Source organism: Carcharhinus amblyrhynchos, chromosome 2, assembly GCF_965287045.1.
Source record: "Carcharhinus amblyrhynchos chromosome 2, sCarAmb.v2.hapA, whole genome shotgun sequence".
In the NCBI taxonomy this organism is placed as follows: Eukaryota; Metazoa; Chordata; class Chondrichthyes; order Carcharhiniformes; family Carcharhinidae; genus Carcharhinus; species Carcharhinus amblyrhynchos.
This window is the reverse complement of record NC_137325.1, coordinates 127,659,434-127,675,808: the sequence shown is the minus strand read 5'-3', so window position 1 is coordinate 127,675,808 and position 16,375 is coordinate 127,659,434. Positions and strand designations below refer to the sequence as shown.

The window sequence follows — 16,375 nt, the reverse complement described above, 5'->3', positions numbered from 1 at the left end:
TTTACTTTAAACTACTTTTATTTACATTTAGATATTAGGTTCCAAGCATAAGTCCAAGAAATCAGTCATAGTTCACAGTATGTGCAACAATCTGATTTTAAGAAGTATATTCTCTTTCAGTTGGGTTGCTACTAGCATGTTTAACTAGAAAGTCCATTTTCTTAACATTACTTTGCAAATAGTTTAGTGAGTTTTAACAAATGTAAGATTAGTCCTTTGGAGGGCAGTCACTCCATTCGGAAAACCAGCGTATGTTCTACATTCGGTGAATTTTCTCATGATTTACGAACTGCTTCAGATTGTGTAAGCTGTCCCACCATGTGAATAGAAACTTCTCAGCAATAAGCTTGAACCAAGGTGTGATTTTCACTTTGTTGTTCTCTGCCTTTTCCAACAGGTCCTTGAGTTCATCTTTAGTGACGTAGCAGTAACTCTGTATCTCATTGGGGTCAGGTTCCAAAGTTACATCCTTCTGAATGAAAATTATGTAATCAATTTCATGTTCTCCCCAAATCCCATCAGACTGTGCCTTGTAGTGAATACGGGTCAAATACTTCATTTCATCTAGAGGAACCTGGTGTGAAGAGAAAAAAAATTAAATGGAGAAAGTGCAAAAACGTTCCCTAAGAGCTGTCTGAAAGGAGTCTGCTTTTAAAGTTAATTCAAAGCTGGAAACATATAGTTTGTGCAATTGCAACAAGCACACCCTGTACATTAGGTAAATTCAGGAAAGCTTTATGAACTCATCAAATGAGTTCCTGTTGTGCTGAACCACCTCAAAGCCAGTCATTACATACGGAAACAAAAGCAGCAAGGTAGAAGTGCACAATTGAATTAAATATATTCTGGAGTTTACAACTGCATAATGAAACTGAAAAAATTTCATACTCCAAAAAGCTGATATCCAAAAGCCCCCACAAAACTTGGCAGACATTTTAAGAGAGCCACAGGTTCCCAGAGTCAGTGCATCTACTGCTTCCTTTTCACATCCTTGTCCTTCGAAAGCATCCACACAGTTCCCTTCAACCACATTCTAACTTCCAAGTAAATTTCACCTCATTTTCTAATGAGATTTATGAACAACTTATGGTTCCTAGTTTTGGTTTCTCCCGTAAGTGGAAACATTGTCTCTACATCTCATCCGCACAGCGTAGTGATTAAGATCTGAGGCTATTTCCAACTCTTGTAAAGGCACATAAATACCAAGTCAGAGAAGATGTGATGGTGTTCCTATCATAGTGTGATGACTGGTGAACTTACCCACAAGATGTGCCGTTCGGGCGGGACGGTAGCACAATGGTTAGCACTGCTGCTTCATAGCTTCAGGGACCCGAGTTCGATTCCTGGCTCAGGTCACTGTCTGTGTGGAGTTTGCACATTCTCCTCATGTCTGTGTGGGTTTCCTCCCACAGTCCAAAGATGTGCGGATTAGGTTGATTGGCTATGCTAAAATTGCCCCTTAGTGTCCAGGGATGCATAGGTTATAGGGATTAGTGGGTATAATATGTAGGGATCTGGGGTTAGGGCCTGGGTGGGATTGTGATCAGTGCAGACTCGATGGGCCGAAGGGCTTCTTTCTGCACTGGCGGGTTCTACATACACACTAAACGTAGGTATTATTTTCTGTAGACAGAGTGATTATCGTGCAAATTTAATGGTTGTCACGCAGAACAAGGTTGAAATGCCAACACAATCAAATTTTAAAAAACCAATACGCTATTGGAAATCATCAAAGCAATAGGTCATTTCACCATGACCCACTGATTTCAGTGAGTGGGTGGGCAGGTGAGATGATGAGTCAATTTGGTGTAGTTTCTAGGACAAACAGTACAGATGTAACTGCTGTGTACTGTGTCAAGTATTTAAAGCCACTAATGATTTAGTTACAAAAACAGAAAACGCTGGATAATCTCAGCAGATCTGACAGTATCAGTAAAAAGACAATGCAGCTAACATTTCTAGTCTGGATGACTCTGTCAGAGCCAAGACAAATTTTTTTTAAATTCTCTTGTGGGTTTAAATTAAGATGGCAACCATTTGGGTTTGGTTGTGAAAATCATATTTTGTGTAGAACCCACACAAGATGAGGCCAAGGGGAAGGTATCCAGAAATCAACTATGGTTCTGCTGTAAACAATCTTTACATGGTGTAACCACAAAACGAATGAGGGACAAGAAACCTCCCTCTCCCAAATCCCAGTGAGTCTGTTTGAAAAGGCAAACATTGACTAATTGACTACAGAAGCCATCACATAGCTGCCAAACTAACTTTTCACTCTAGGCTTTAACTGCAAGCTATAGACCTGTAATGGTATCTTAATGGACTGAAACAAATTTCATCTTTTGAAATGGGAGTGTGATGGCCAAGTGGTATTATTGCTAGACCATTAATCCAGAAACTTAGATAATGTTTTGGGGACTCCGGTTCGAATTGTGCCATGGCAGATGGTGTTACTTGAATTAAAAAAAACATTTGGAATTAAAAATCTACTGATGACCATAAGACCATTGATTGTCGGAAAAACCAATTTGATTGACTAATGTTCTTTAAGGAAGGAAATCTGCCATCCTCACCTGGTCTGGCCAACATGCGACTCCAAAGTGGTTGCCTCAACTCTCCTGGGGCAATTAGGGATGGACAATAAATGCTGGCCAGCCAGCAACACACATGTCCCATGTATGAATAAAAAGAGTACTTTCAATCTTTGTCTGCAGTCAGTTGATAAATTTATTACTTTTATTCAAGAAACCTACAGCACTTTGGTAGTAAACAAACCTTTATCTTGTTTAAGACCAAAGCTTTGCTGCTGGTTAATTTTAAATCAAATCATTTGTAAATTACAAACAGGACCACCTACACAAATTCTTAGCTCCTGGACCGCTTTGAGGAAATGTCTTTTGCATGGTGGTGACAATAATTTTGACAATTTGAGGCTTGTGACCCTCAAAGTTCTGATGCTTACTCCATATATATTTCTCACCTGTTGAGCAGGTATTCCAAACTCCTCTTTTAACCTGCGCTGGGCTGCTTGCCTCACACCAAGAGCATCTTTCTCCTCTATTTCTGTTGCAGTGTTGAGAGGGTGACTGCAGCAAGTGTTTGTAAAGCAACCTATAAAAACAAAACATCCTTTTAAAATGACAACATCTGGAACATATTGTGAACCCAAGACTGACATAAACACAGGTTTCTACTCTCATGATGACTGGCTGGCAGCCACATCCTCAGCATTCAATTCCTCCAGATTTACTGCAGCCACTTTCCCACCCCACCACATTCACCCGTCATGTGGAGGGGAGAGAAAGAGAGACTTGCAGTTTCCAACCACCCCGGCTCATTCTGTTCAGCCAGTGGGCAAGACAGAAACAAAGACAATTGCAGAAGTAGCGTCATGGACAAGAATGAGTTCACTCAAAAACGTTTACTGTTGAAAGGCAGGCATGCATTCAGCAATTTTCATAAACATTGTTATTTGTATTGGTACATCCAGAAAAAAAAATGCATGATTGTTGCCGAAGTAAGTTAGAAATAACTTACATCAAACCTCACTAAGTTTGAAATAAATTTGCATCCAAGCCTCACTTTAAGAGGCACAATCCAAAACGAGCTCGTGGACAGATGAGGGAGTAATACAAGGTCACAGGGACCATCCTTCAGATGAGATTAGAAAACAGGGCACAATCCGGGAAGCCCTTCTAACAGCACTGTGGATGTACCTGCACCACAAGGACTGCAACAGTTCAAGAAAGCAGCATACCAACCTCAGGGGCAATTAATGATGGCTTAGCGAGCAACCACAAAAATCAATCTACTGTCCTGCGAACATACTGTCCTGACGCACTATCAATTTAAAGGGGGGGGGGGGGAACGGTGGAGGGGGAGAGAATTCTCTTACCCAGCGACACTAAAAAGCTTACCTGGCTGTTTCTCCCCCACAGACATTTGTGGGACCTTGCCCCCTGTGCAAATTTGCTGCCAAATCTGACTCTTTTAAAAACAGCAAACACATTTCAAAAGTACTAATTTGTCAAGAAAAAATTGTCCAAAGAATGTTAAAAAAAAATCCTGTATAATTACAAATACTTTCTTCATCTGAAGGCAGAATGACAATGTATTGGCTCCCTTGTGGGGAATGTGAAGAGACCACCCTTTTGATTGTGACAGAAGAGGGGCTAGTTTATCAGTGATGTAATACAATTACATCTAACCATCGAAAGATGGGACTGTTCACACTGGCACACGTCTGGACCCAGCAAGGGAAGGATGAGAAATTGTGTTATAATTCTGGAAAACAGAATCAATCATCCTTTTCACCCATCAGAGTCTAGGCTGACTTCTCTAAATTGAAGAGTGGACACTTCAAGAATGTTCCCATTTAAACGTTAAATAAATTTGTAATTTACAACAGATATTGATTCATCATCCAGTAAGGAAGTAAGGTAATAACTTCAATCATACTGTGCAAAGAACATACTGGAAGGTCGTCAGACTAATTACCTGCTTTATTTGATAAGTTGTGTTGGACTGTTTCTCAGTGTTATAGTGTAACCAATGGTAACATGCTCTGAGACTCAGCTAACCTGGTACACAGTGTAACTAATGGCAAAATGATGTGGTTGTCAGCTGACCCAGGATAAATAAAAAGCAGATGGGGATTGTGAGGAGCTGGTGTGGCCCAGGATGTTAGTGTAATGAAGTTTCTTTAATAAACCGTTTTCTTTGATTTACTTTATGAAGTTAGTTTGTTTATTGCTTGCAACTAAAGTATCCTGAGCACTCAGTATTAATAAAACACATGGCTATACAATAAAGTCTTGTTAACATCCTCAGAATTATATAGCAACGGAAGAGACCCTCATACTTATGCTGGTTCTTTGAAAGAATCCCATTCGCCATTGACTTACAATTTTTTTTTCTTTCTAATACTTATCCAGTTCTCTTTTGAAGGAGGATATGGATTTGCCTTCACCACCATTTGTTTCAGATGATGGCTTCCAGAACACAGTTTTCTGCATAAAAAGTCACCACATCTCATCCTTGTTCTTCTCCCATTTGAGGCAGCACAGTGGTTAGCACTGCTGCCTCTCCATGCCAGAGACCTGGGTTCGATTCCTGGCTTGGGTCACTGTGTGGAGTCTGCACATTCTCCCCGTGTCTGCGTGGATTTCCTCCGGTTGCTCCAGTTTGGCCATGCTAAATTGCCCCTTATGGTCAGGGGGACTAGCTGGGGTAAGGTCTGACTGGGATTGTGTTTGGTGCAGACTCGATGGGCCAAATGGCCTCCTTCTGCACTGTAGGAATTTTAGTGATTCAACCACCCATTGCTGCTGAACAACTTTGCAAATTCCCCATGTGATCTATTCTCACCCGCCCAGTATTCTGAGTGTCCTTCCTCCCACCTTTGTTCTTCTGGTTTGCTGATAGAATTCACCATTTACCAGTGTAGTGGGCAGAGGCTGCAGCATCTCTTCACTGCACTGTCCCTAGGGAGGGGATGGAAACAGGAGGTACAAATAGGCCATGATCCAAGTTGAGTTGCCTACTCCTGTTCCTAACTTCCCATGTTCCTGTGTTTCACCTTTCCCCCATGTAGTTAACTCCAAGCATACAGCAGGCTTGGAGGGGCTGAAAGGCACACTCCTGCACATTTAAACATAAAGACTGGCATCATTATGGTGCCTTCCATGACCTCGCAACTGACCAAAGTGCTTTACACCCAAAATAAAAGATTTCTGAAATGTAATCACTGTTGTAATGCAGGAAGAGGCAGCTAATTTGAACACAGCAAACTCCCATAAACAATAACCAGATAATGGGGATGTGATGGCCTAGTGATATTATCGCCAAAATATTAATCCAGAAACTCAGCTAATGTTCTGAGGACCTGGATTTGAATTCCGCCAAGGCAGATGGTGGAATTTGAATTCATTAATAAAAAGATATCTGGAATTAAGAATCTACTGATGACCATGAAACCATCGCCGATTGTCAGACAAACCCATTTGGTTTGCTAATGTCCTTTAGGGAAGGAAATCTGCCGTCCTTACCTGGTCTGGCCTACGTGACTCCAGAGCCACAGCAATGTGGTTGACTCTCAACTACCTTCAGGCAACTAGGGATGGGCAATAAATGGTCAGCCAGCAACACCCACTTCCCACAACTGAATCAAAAAATTGATTTTGTGACATCGATAAATATGGACCAGGACACCAGGGATAACCATCGCCCCCACCCCAATCTCCTTCAAAATTCTGCTTTGGGATCTTTTACATCCACCCAAGAAGGCAGATTGGACCTTGGTTTAAAACTCATGCAAAAGATGGTATCTCAAGCAGTATAGCACTGGAGTGGGAACTTTTGGTCAAAACCTTCTGAATCAGAAGGGAACGAGTGCTACTGTAAGACATAGAAGCAGAATTAGGCCATTTGGCCCATCAAGTCTGCTCTGCCATTCAATTGCAGCTGATATAATTCTTATCCCCATTCTCCTGCCTTCTCCCCATAACCCTTGATCCCCTTATTGATCAAGAACCTATCTCTGTCTTAGGGACACTCAATGTCCTGGCCTTCACAACCCTCTGCGGCAATGAATTCCACAGATTCACCACCCTCTACCGATGGAGCCAGGGCAGACATCTGGATTAAAATAAACCAAAGCCCTCAGAAACCCTCATAATTGAAGTAAAATAAACAAGGATGAGAGATATTCACTGCCAATGAGCAAAATACTTGTGTCTGGGAAAATACAGCAACATTAAATGCTTTGTACCTGGGAATGTGATCTTTGCATCAGATCGCTGCTGCAGCAAAAGCTTCCCCTCGCTGTTGAAGATGAAGACACTGAAAGCTCTGTGGAGTAGACCTGGAAAACCAAAGATTGATTATTCTTAATCCTTCCACTTTAGTGACTAGCTCCAGGACAGCCAAAAGCATCATCAACACAACTTGCGATTGCAGGAACTGCAGTTACATTCATTTAATATTACATGGGAAAGAAAACAAGTATAAATAATTAACCCCCACAGTTGCCTATCTATAAATATTGAGAACAAAGTGCAGGATTTAATTTTGGATGAAAGTTTGCAGATTTATATCACATCTAATTATTATTCTACTTGTTTCCTCCTTAATAACCTGGAGTGGGAGGGTGAGAATCCGGTTGTTGTGGTACATGTGGGTGCCAATGACATAGGCAAAATGGGAACTCAGGATCTGCAGAGGAAGTATGAAAAGCTGGGAATCAAATTAAAAAGCAGAACCGACAAGGTGGTTATCTCTGGATTACTACCTGAACCGCGTGCAGATGGGCGTAGGGTAAATAGGATTAAAGAGATGAATGGGTGGCTCAGGGATTGGTGTGGGAGGAATGGGTTTGAACTTATGGGGCATTGGCACCAGTATTGGGGCAGGTGGGACCTGTTCAGATGGGATGGTCTTCGTCTGAACGGTGCTGGGACCAGAGTCCTGGCGAATCAAATGCATACGATCCAGTGGCCATTACGGAAACGTGGTTGCAGGGTGACAGGGACTGGGAGCTGAATGTCCAGGGGTATCAAGTGTTTAGGAAGGATAGACGGGAGGAAAAAGGGGGGTGGGAGGGGGTAGCTCTGCTGATTAAAGATAATATCAGGGCGGTAGTAAGGGAAGATATAGGCTCCAAAGAGCAGAACGTGGAATCGTTGTGGGTGGAGATAAGGAACAGTAAGGGGAGGAAGACGCTGGTGGGTGTGGTCTATAGGCCCCCAAATAATAACTTGGACGTGGGCCGGACTATAAACAAGCAAATAAATGATGCGTGCAGAAACGGAACGGCGATAATTATGGGGGATTTTAATCTGCATATTGATTGGTTGACCCAAGTTGGACGCGGTGGGCTTGAGGAAGAGTTCTTGGAATGCTGTAGGGATAGTTTCCTTGAACAGTGTGTGATGGAACCGACGAGGGAGCGAGCTATCTTAGATCTGGTGTTATGTAACGAGGCAGGTAGAATTAGGGATCTTGTTGTGAGGGATCTAATGGGACAAGTGATCACTGTATGGTTGAGTTTTTGATGCAGATGGAGGATGAGAAAGTAGGGTCCCGAACCTGTCCTCTGTTTGAACAGAGGGGAGTACGATAGGATGAGAGGGGAATTGGCGAATGTAGATTTGGGGACACAGATTGGTCGGTAGGACTGCTGAGGAACAGTGGAGGATCTTTAAGGAGATCTTTTTCAGTGCTCAGCAGAAATTTATTCCAATGGTAAAGAAGGAACATAGGAGAAGGGATAATCAGCCGTGGCTATCGAAGGAAATAAAGGAGAGTATTAAATTAAAAGCTGATGAGTTTAGAGTGGCTAAAAGTAGTGGGCGATTAGAAGATTGGGAGAGGTTTAAAAATCAACAAAGAATGACTAAGAAGTTGATAAAGAAAGGAAGGATAGACTATGAAGCTAAACTAGCACTAAATATAAAAAAGGACAGTAAGAGTTTTTATAAGTATATAAAGAGGAGGAGGCTGGCTAGAGTGAATGTTGGACCCTTAGAGGATGAGAGGGGGGACTTAGTGGTGGGAGATAAGGAAATGGCTGAGGCTTTAAATAAGTTTTTTGCCTCAGTCTTCACAGAGGAGGGCGCGAATAGTTTGCCGGATATTAAAGATAGAAGGATGGTAGGAGTTGAGGGTCTGAATGCGATTACTGTCACTAGAGAGGTAGTGCTTGATCGACTAGCAGGACTGATGGTGGACAAGTCCCCAGGACCGGATGGAATGCATCCCAGGGTTCCGAAGGAAATGGCAGAGGTGATAGTGGATGCCTTAGTGATTATTTACCAAATTTCGCTGGATTCCGGGGAAGTGCTGGAAGATTGGAAAACGGCTAATGTTACGCCGCTGTTTAAAAAAGGTAGCAGGCAAAAGGCAGGGAATTATAGGCCGGTTAGTTTAACGTCTGTTGTTGGAAAAATGCTTGAATCCGTCAAAGAAGAAATAGCGAGGCACCTTGAGAAGAATTGTTTGATAGAGCAGACACAGCACAGATTCGTTAAGGGGAAGTTGTGTTTGACAAATTTATTGGAATTCTATGAGGATGTGACTAGTGCGGTAGACAGAGGGGAACCGGTGGATGTGGTGTTTCTCGATTTTCAAAAGGCGTTTGATAAGGTGCTGCACAAAAGGTAGCTTCAGAAGGTTAGGGGGCATGGAGTTGGGGGTAAGGCGTTAGCGTGGATAGAGAATTGGTTGTCTAATGGGAGGCAGAGAGTTGGTATCAATGGGTGCTATTCTGATTGGCGGTTGGTGACTAGTGGAGTGCCGCAGGGATCGGTGCTGGGGCCTCAGCTATTTACCATTTATATAGATGATCTGGAGGAGGGGGCTGAGTGTAGGGTGACGAAATTTGCTGATGACACGAAGATAAGTGGAAAAGCAAATTGTGCGGAGGGTGTGGAAAGTCTGCAGAGGGATCTAGATAGGCTGAGCGAGTGGGTGACGACCTGGCAGATGGAGTACAACGTTAACAAGCGTGAGGTTATCCACTTTGGCAGGAATAATAGTAGATGGGATTACTATTTAAAGGGCAAAAAGCTGCAGCATTCTACGGTGCAGAGGGACCTGGGGGTCCTTGTGCATGAGTCGCAAAAACCCAGTGTGTAGGTGCAGCAGGTGATCAAGGTGGCGAATGGAATGCTGGCCTTTATAGCGAGGGGGATAGAATATAAAAGCAGGGAGGTCTTGCTGCAACTGTACAGGGTACTGGTGAGGCCGCAGCTGGAGTACTGTGTGCAGTTTCGGTCGCCGCACTTGCGCAAGGATATTTTGGCCTTGGAGGGAGTGCAGAGGAGGTTCACTGGGCTGATACCGGAGATGAGGGGGTTAGACTATGAAGAGAGACTAAATGGACTGGGTCTGTACTCGTTGTAGTTTAGAAGGATGAGGGGGGATCTTATAGAGATGTATAAGATAATGAAAGGGATAGATAGGGTAGAGGTAGAGAGATTTTTCCCGCTCTGAAAGGACAACTGGACTAGAGGGCACAGCCTCAAGATAAGGGGGCAGCAGTTTAGAACGGAGTTGAGGAGGAACTTCTTCACTCAAAGGGTGGTGAATCTCTGGAATTCTCTGCCCGTTGAAGTGGTGGAGGCTACCTCGCTAAATATATTTAAGACACGGGTAGATAGGTTTTTGGTAGGCAAGGGGATTAAGGGTTATGGGGAGAAAGTGGGAAAGTGGAACTGAGCCACTTCAGATCAGCCATGATCTTACTGAATGGTGGGGCAGGCTCAAAGGGCTAGATGGCCTACTCCTGCTCCTATTTCTTATGTTCTTATGTTTAATCCACTTTTAAGGTTACAATCTTCTATGCAATTATGAATTCTCTTGTTCCTCCCAGGTTTCAACATACACCACCTGACTGCCACAGCTGAAATCAAGATTTGTGATCATAGAATTCCTACTGTACAGGAGGCCGCCATTCAGCCCACTGAGTCTGTACTGACCATAATCCCACCCAGGCCCCTATTCCTGTAACACCACACATTTACCTTGCTGGTCCCCCTGATATTAAGGAACAGTTTAGCACAGCCAATTCACCTAACCCGCACATCTTTGGATTGTGGGAGGAAACCGGAGCACTCAGAGGAAAGCCAAGCAGACATGGGGAGAATGTGCAAAGTCCACAGTGACCCAAGCCAGAAATCGAACCTGGGTCCCTGGCACTGAGGGGTAACAATGCTAACCACTGTGCCACCATGTCACCCCCTCATTCTTGCCAGGTCCTGAAGCGTCTTGGTAACTCCTTCCTGAATCAGCTTGTTTGTTCATGTGATTATAAAGCTCTTCATTCATCAAGTCAGCAACAACAAAAGTTACTCTGCATAGAGAGAAAAAATGGAGATGGATCCCAAGGCCACATGGCTGGTGATTGGGGGGTGGGGCAGGTTTGCAAACCTATCCTATAGACATAAGTAAGTTCCAATCCTTTGCTGATCTTCAGCGAGCAAGTAATTTCACTCATCTTCCTGAGATGGGACATTATTCTTTGTTCTCCATTCCTACCTGCACAAAGAACAAGCACTTTGGGTGTGAACAGATTTCACAAACAAACAACTTGGTTATTTTGCAAGACTGGCAAAAACTTAAAGCCCAATATTACCAGAGTACAGACTGGGATGATAAAAACTGACAATCAAGGTCAAAACGTTTGTGTTATTATTTTTCCTCCACAGTATCCACTTAATTTCCCATTCTGCAGAGAAGTACAGAAGTGCACAAAGATGTGCCGGTTAAGCGGATTGGCCATGGTACAATTGCAGGGATATGGGGATACAGCAGAGTAAAGAGCCTGTCAGAGAGTCGATGGGCCAAATGGCCTTTTCTGCACTGTAGGGATTCTATGGTTCTATAAAAGTCAACAACATATCACAAGAACAAGATTAATAATACAATCACCAAGGGCTCTAGGTGGGCAGGGATATCACGCACAGTGGTTCACATTGGTGCCTCACACTGCCAGGGATCCGGGTACAATTCTGGCTTCAGGTCTCTGTCTGTGTAGACTATACATGTTCTTCCCATGTCTGCATGGGTTTCCTCCAGGTGCTCTGCTTTCCTCCCACTGTCCAAAGATGTTTGTGTTAGATTGAATGGCCTTGCTGAATCGCTCCTTTGTGTCAGAGGACCAGCACGGTAAAGGCATAGGGGAAAAGGGCCTGCATGGGATTGTTGGTGCAGGCTCGATTGGCCTCTTCTTACGCTGTAGAATTTTGTGATTAACGTGCACAGTGGCACAGTAGTTAGCACCGCCACCTCACAGGGCCAGGGATGCGGGTTTGATTCCCAATTTGGGTCACTGTCAGTGCAGAGACTGCGCATCCTCCCCATGTCTGCATGGGTTTCCTCCGGGTGCTCCGGTTTGCTCTCAGTCCAAAAGACGTGCTGGTTAGGCGCACTGGCCATGCTAAATTCTCCTTCAGCGTACCCAAGCGGGCGCCGGAGTGTGGCGACTCAGGGATTTTCACAGGAAAATCATTGCAGTGTTACTGTCAGCCTACTTGTGACACTAATAAATAAACTTGAACTTAATTTCACACGTGGCATGCTGTCATCCTTCCAACTGTGCTAGAGGTCTAGGAAATGGCAAGGAATGGGAAAATTAGCCAACACTTTGTAACCTTATTAAAATTGACATTACACCTTAAAACACCCAAAATACAAAATGGAACTGGAACTACTTCATTCACCTTTATTGATGTTCTGGTTAAGGTGGCAATTTTTCTTTGTCTCTGCCCCAATTCTTTTATCATTCTCATCAATTAGGATGCACATTTCAGCCAACAGCCGGACCTGCTTTTCATCCAGATTATCCATGTTTACTTCGGGCATTGTTGCTGTATTCCGACTGCCAATACACCTGATATCACGGGAGTAAATAAAGCTGTGGAAGAAATACCCTTCAAAGTGTTACATTATTCCAACATGTACACATGAAACTGTTGTTTCAAGACTTAATTGGAGAAAGCTCAGCATGTGACAAGAATTTCCATTGTACAAATCAGCATTAGATAAGAATATCAAACATTACATTTATCCTGTAACACAGTGGTACTGACATATGTTTCACAACAACACCAAGACTGCACAAGCCTCATCATTCAACTTCCTAACTTCAGCCTGGCGATCAAAGGACAATACATCAGCAAGCAGACAGGCATTAGAATCCCAGGAGTACAGGAGGCCATTCAGCCCCATCATGAGTGCACCAACTCTTACCCAGGCCCTGTTCCTATAAGCACACATACTGCATTCCACTATTTCCCCTAATTTACGTACATCTTGGGACACTAAGGCACAATGTTGGCACAGCCAATCCACTTAACCTGCAAATATTTGGACTGTGGGAAGAAACTAGAGGACATCCACGCAAACACAGGAAGAATGTGCAAAATCCACACATCACCCAAGGTCGGAATTGAATCCAACAATGTTAACCATTGTGCCACCTGGCCATCTGTGACATAAGTATCTCCTGGCTACTTAGGAAAAGATAATTTTATCCTCCTGGTAAGGGAGCAACCTCTGGCTGGCCTAAGGTGTACACTACTGGAAACTGCTTTGCATATCAGGTTCCAGGAGACTGATGCTTACGAGCTAGCTCCCTTTTCCTGACAGTACAATCACAGACCTCATTTTCCGTTCGGCAAAAAAAGTTTCCAATCTAGCCAGACATCAAAAGATACTAAAGATACTAACTCAGACAGCAAATAATGGCACACAAAGGTGAATTCAGCTGGGTAAAAACTCCTAACTCTAGAACTCAAAAATGCACAGCACACTGATAAATCAAATTCCAGGGAAGTCAGGAGAATCATTGTCACAAAGACTGGAAGAAGATCACACTCATAATATGGGTTGCATGGTTGCACAGTAGTTAGCAGCACCAGGGACCTAGGTTCAATTCCGATCCCAGTTATCCAGAGTTTGTACATTCTCCCCCAGTGTCTGCCTGGGTTTCCTCCAGGTGTCCTGGTTTCCTCCCAGACTTTTGGATTAAGTTGATCTTTTGCTAACCCCTAACTATGATTGTAACACTATATTCTGCACCCTCTCCTCTCCTTCTCTATGTACTCTATGAATGGAATGCTTTTGTTGTGTAACACACAAGAAACAATACTTTTTACTCTATCTCAAAGCATGTGACAATAACAAATCAAATCAAACACGGATGTGCAGGTTAGATTGATCGGTCATGCTAAATTGCCCCTTAATGTCAGGGGGATTAGCAGGGTAAACATGTGGGGTTACAGGAATAGGGCCTGGGTGGGATTGACAGTGCAAGCTCAATGGGCTGAATAGCCTCCTTCTGCACTGTAGGGTTTAAAGTTTATTTAGTAGTGTGACAAGTAGGCTTGTGACTGCAACGAAGTTACTGTGAAAAGCCCCTGGGATTTTATGTATTTGAAAGAATTCTTCAAGATCACAAAGATGCAGGATACAGGAAGGAATAGACATGCTGATACGGTTCGCTGAAGGGTGAGAAGGTGCCCATCTGCACAAGTACTGAGGCAGAGTATAGTTGGCCTATGCCTGTGCTGTAAATACTTCGTACAAAACTATAGACCAGGTAACCAAACAAGTTTTACCAATCTAGCTGACCATAAAAGACATTATTTACTTCTTTAGTGGAAGGGGAGGGCGGAAATCACCGATTTGAAAGTGAGCCCAGCCTGCTGATTGCAGCAGCCCTGGGCTGACACTTACCCCGAATGCCTGCGCTGCCCCGGGCTGCCGCTCTGCTCAGCTCCAGCCGGCCACCAGCGCCCCAGACACAGAGGAGCAGCTCGCCGCGCATTCGCCAGCGCCGCCCGCATCATCCTGCCTGCCGCCCTCTACCAATCAGCTGGCCGTCCTCAGCGCTCTTACGATGGGCTGGCCAATCAGCGGCGAGTGGTGCGAGCGTCTGCCCTTCCCCCCGGCTCGCGTACCTGCGCAGTGAGGCGGCGGCGGGCGTGATGGAACGTTGCCCGGAGAGTTCCAATCGAACTCGGAGACAATGTTATATCAATTCAACAGTGGCCGCGTTCTAGTTCTTGTATCCAATTCAGCCCTTCGCCCCAAAGCCGGTCCTCCCTCTCCTTACAGCAACTCTCACACCACCTTCTTCCTCTTCACCGCCCCTTCCTAATCATGTCCCCGCCTTTCACTACGTCCCCACCTGCTGTGGAAACGTGACCTTTTACGCTATCCTCCACCCTCCCCCCCCCCCCCCCTTCATTGTTGCCACTTCCGCACTCTTGTCGGCCTTGGAAGACTGCTGCTCCCATGAGTGGAAGAGAACTCCAAAAGAGGGACCACTCAGAGGAGGGATTCAGTTCCTCTGTCAGCTAGGCTCTGCTTATTTTCGGATTGGCACACACCACTGAATCGCAAAACCAGTAAGGTTTGAGATTGAAAAGGGAACATCGAGCTACAGTGCAACCAGCAAAGCAGACATCCTGCCAGTAAAACAGGGTGGCTATCGCCCCCCACTCCCCAGGGTCACCAGAGGGGAATGGCGTGAGCGCTATGTCACCCCACAGCTTAACCCTAAATGACGAATCCTTCAAGTAAGCTAAATAAGAACCATCCATCGCCTAAAATCTCTGCTAGAAATAAAATAATTGTAGCCTATCCAATTTTTCTTCAAAGTTAAAATTCCTCAGCCCAGGCAGCTTCCTCCTGAATCATTGAGTTTGACAGTTTTAGACTGTGACCTTTCCCCTTCCTTACGAGAGCCTCAAAATAAGGTGGAGCAGATTTAGGACTGAATTGAGGAGGAACCTTTTCACCCACCTCTCTTTGTGCTCACTTCTTTGATGTGGAGATGCCGGAAGTCTTACAACACCAGGTTAAAGTCCAACAGGTTTATTTGATAGCGCAAGCCACTAGCTTTCGGAGCGCTGCTCCTTTGTCAGGTAAGTGGGGATTCTGTTCAGGGAAGGAACTCCCACTTACCTGATGAAGGAGCAGCGCTCCGAAAGCAAGTGGCTCACTTCTTTGGGCAGGATTCTTTCCCCCATTCAATGGATCCTTTCACTTGCCTCCAGTATTTGCCTTCCACCTGGACCCCATCCTCTGGCCTCTTATCTGCTCTTGATCTTTTCATTAAAAACTGCTGGTGCGATTGACCTTATGACCAAGCCTGCTGGCAAGCAAGAATGGTGCTGTTGTTATCTCACAGAGGCTCAGCACCACTCTCAGACACTTTGTTCAACCTTCTCCTGGACCATGACCCCACCACCGAACCTCAAGGCACTGTTTCCAGGATTGTTACTGATCTCATTGCCTCTGGAAATCTTCCCTCTACAGCTCCCATCCTCATAGACCCACACCTCACATAACCCACTTCTACCTTCCTAAAATCCACAAACAGGACTGCCCTGGTAGGCTCATCATATCAGTCTGTTCCATCCCCAAGGAATTAATTTCTTCCTATCTTGACTCTATCCTCTCTGCCCTTATCCAGTTTCTTTCCACTTATATTCACAATTCCTTTGATGCAGTGCATCATATCAAAAATCTCCAGTTCCCTGGTCCGAATTGCCTCATCTGCAGTATGGATGTCTCATCCCTCAATACATCCACTCCCCACCAGGACGCTTTTGAGGGCTTGCCACCTCTTACTTGAGCAGAGGCTTGAACAATCCCATTCAGCACTGCTCTCCTCTGCCTGGCTGAATCCGTTCCTTTATTCAACAATTTCTCCTTTAACTTGTTTCACTTCTTGCAAGTAAAAGGTGTGGCCATTGGTACCTGCGTGGGCCCCAGTTATGCCTGTCTTTTTGTAGGTTATTTGGAACACTTTTTTTCCAGCTCTACTCAGGCAACTCGCACAACTCTTTATCCATTACATCGTTGACTG

General features: G+C 44.4%; 1 protein-coding gene across 1 annotated transcript; it reads right to left on the bottom strand.

The window, feature by feature from the left end:
• idi1 (isopentenyl-diphosphate delta isomerase 1) lies at positions 1 to 14,650 on the bottom strand. Its single transcript, XM_080212608.1, has 5 exons — positions 14,236 to 14,650; positions 12,219 to 12,412; positions 6,770 to 6,862; positions 2,981 to 3,111; positions 1 to 574 (listed from the first exon to the last, which is right to left on the bottom strand). The coding sequence occupies exons 1-5, from the start codon at positions 14,346 to 14,348 to the stop codon at positions 257 to 259; spliced, it is 849 nt and encodes a 282-aa protein (XP_080068734.1). The 5' UTR covers positions 14,349 to 14,650; the 3' UTR covers positions 1 to 256.
• Positions 14,651 to 16,375: the final 1,725 nt, after the last annotated feature.

Excerpts from the sequence above, each read along its gene's own strand:
- idi1 (XM_080212608.1), bottom strand. The coding sequence starts at position 14,348 with ATGATGCGGGCGGCGCTGGCGAATGCGCGGCGAGCTGCTCCTCTGTGT. Across the intron at positions 6,863-12,218 it reads TAACCAGAACATCAATAAAG|GTCTACTCCACAGAGCTTTC; the intron begins GTGAATGAAGTA and ends TTGGTTTTCCAG. Across the intron at positions 575-2,980 it reads TTGGAATACCTGCTCAACAG|GTTCCTCTAGATGAAATGAA; the intron begins GTGAGAAATATA and ends TCTTCACACCAG.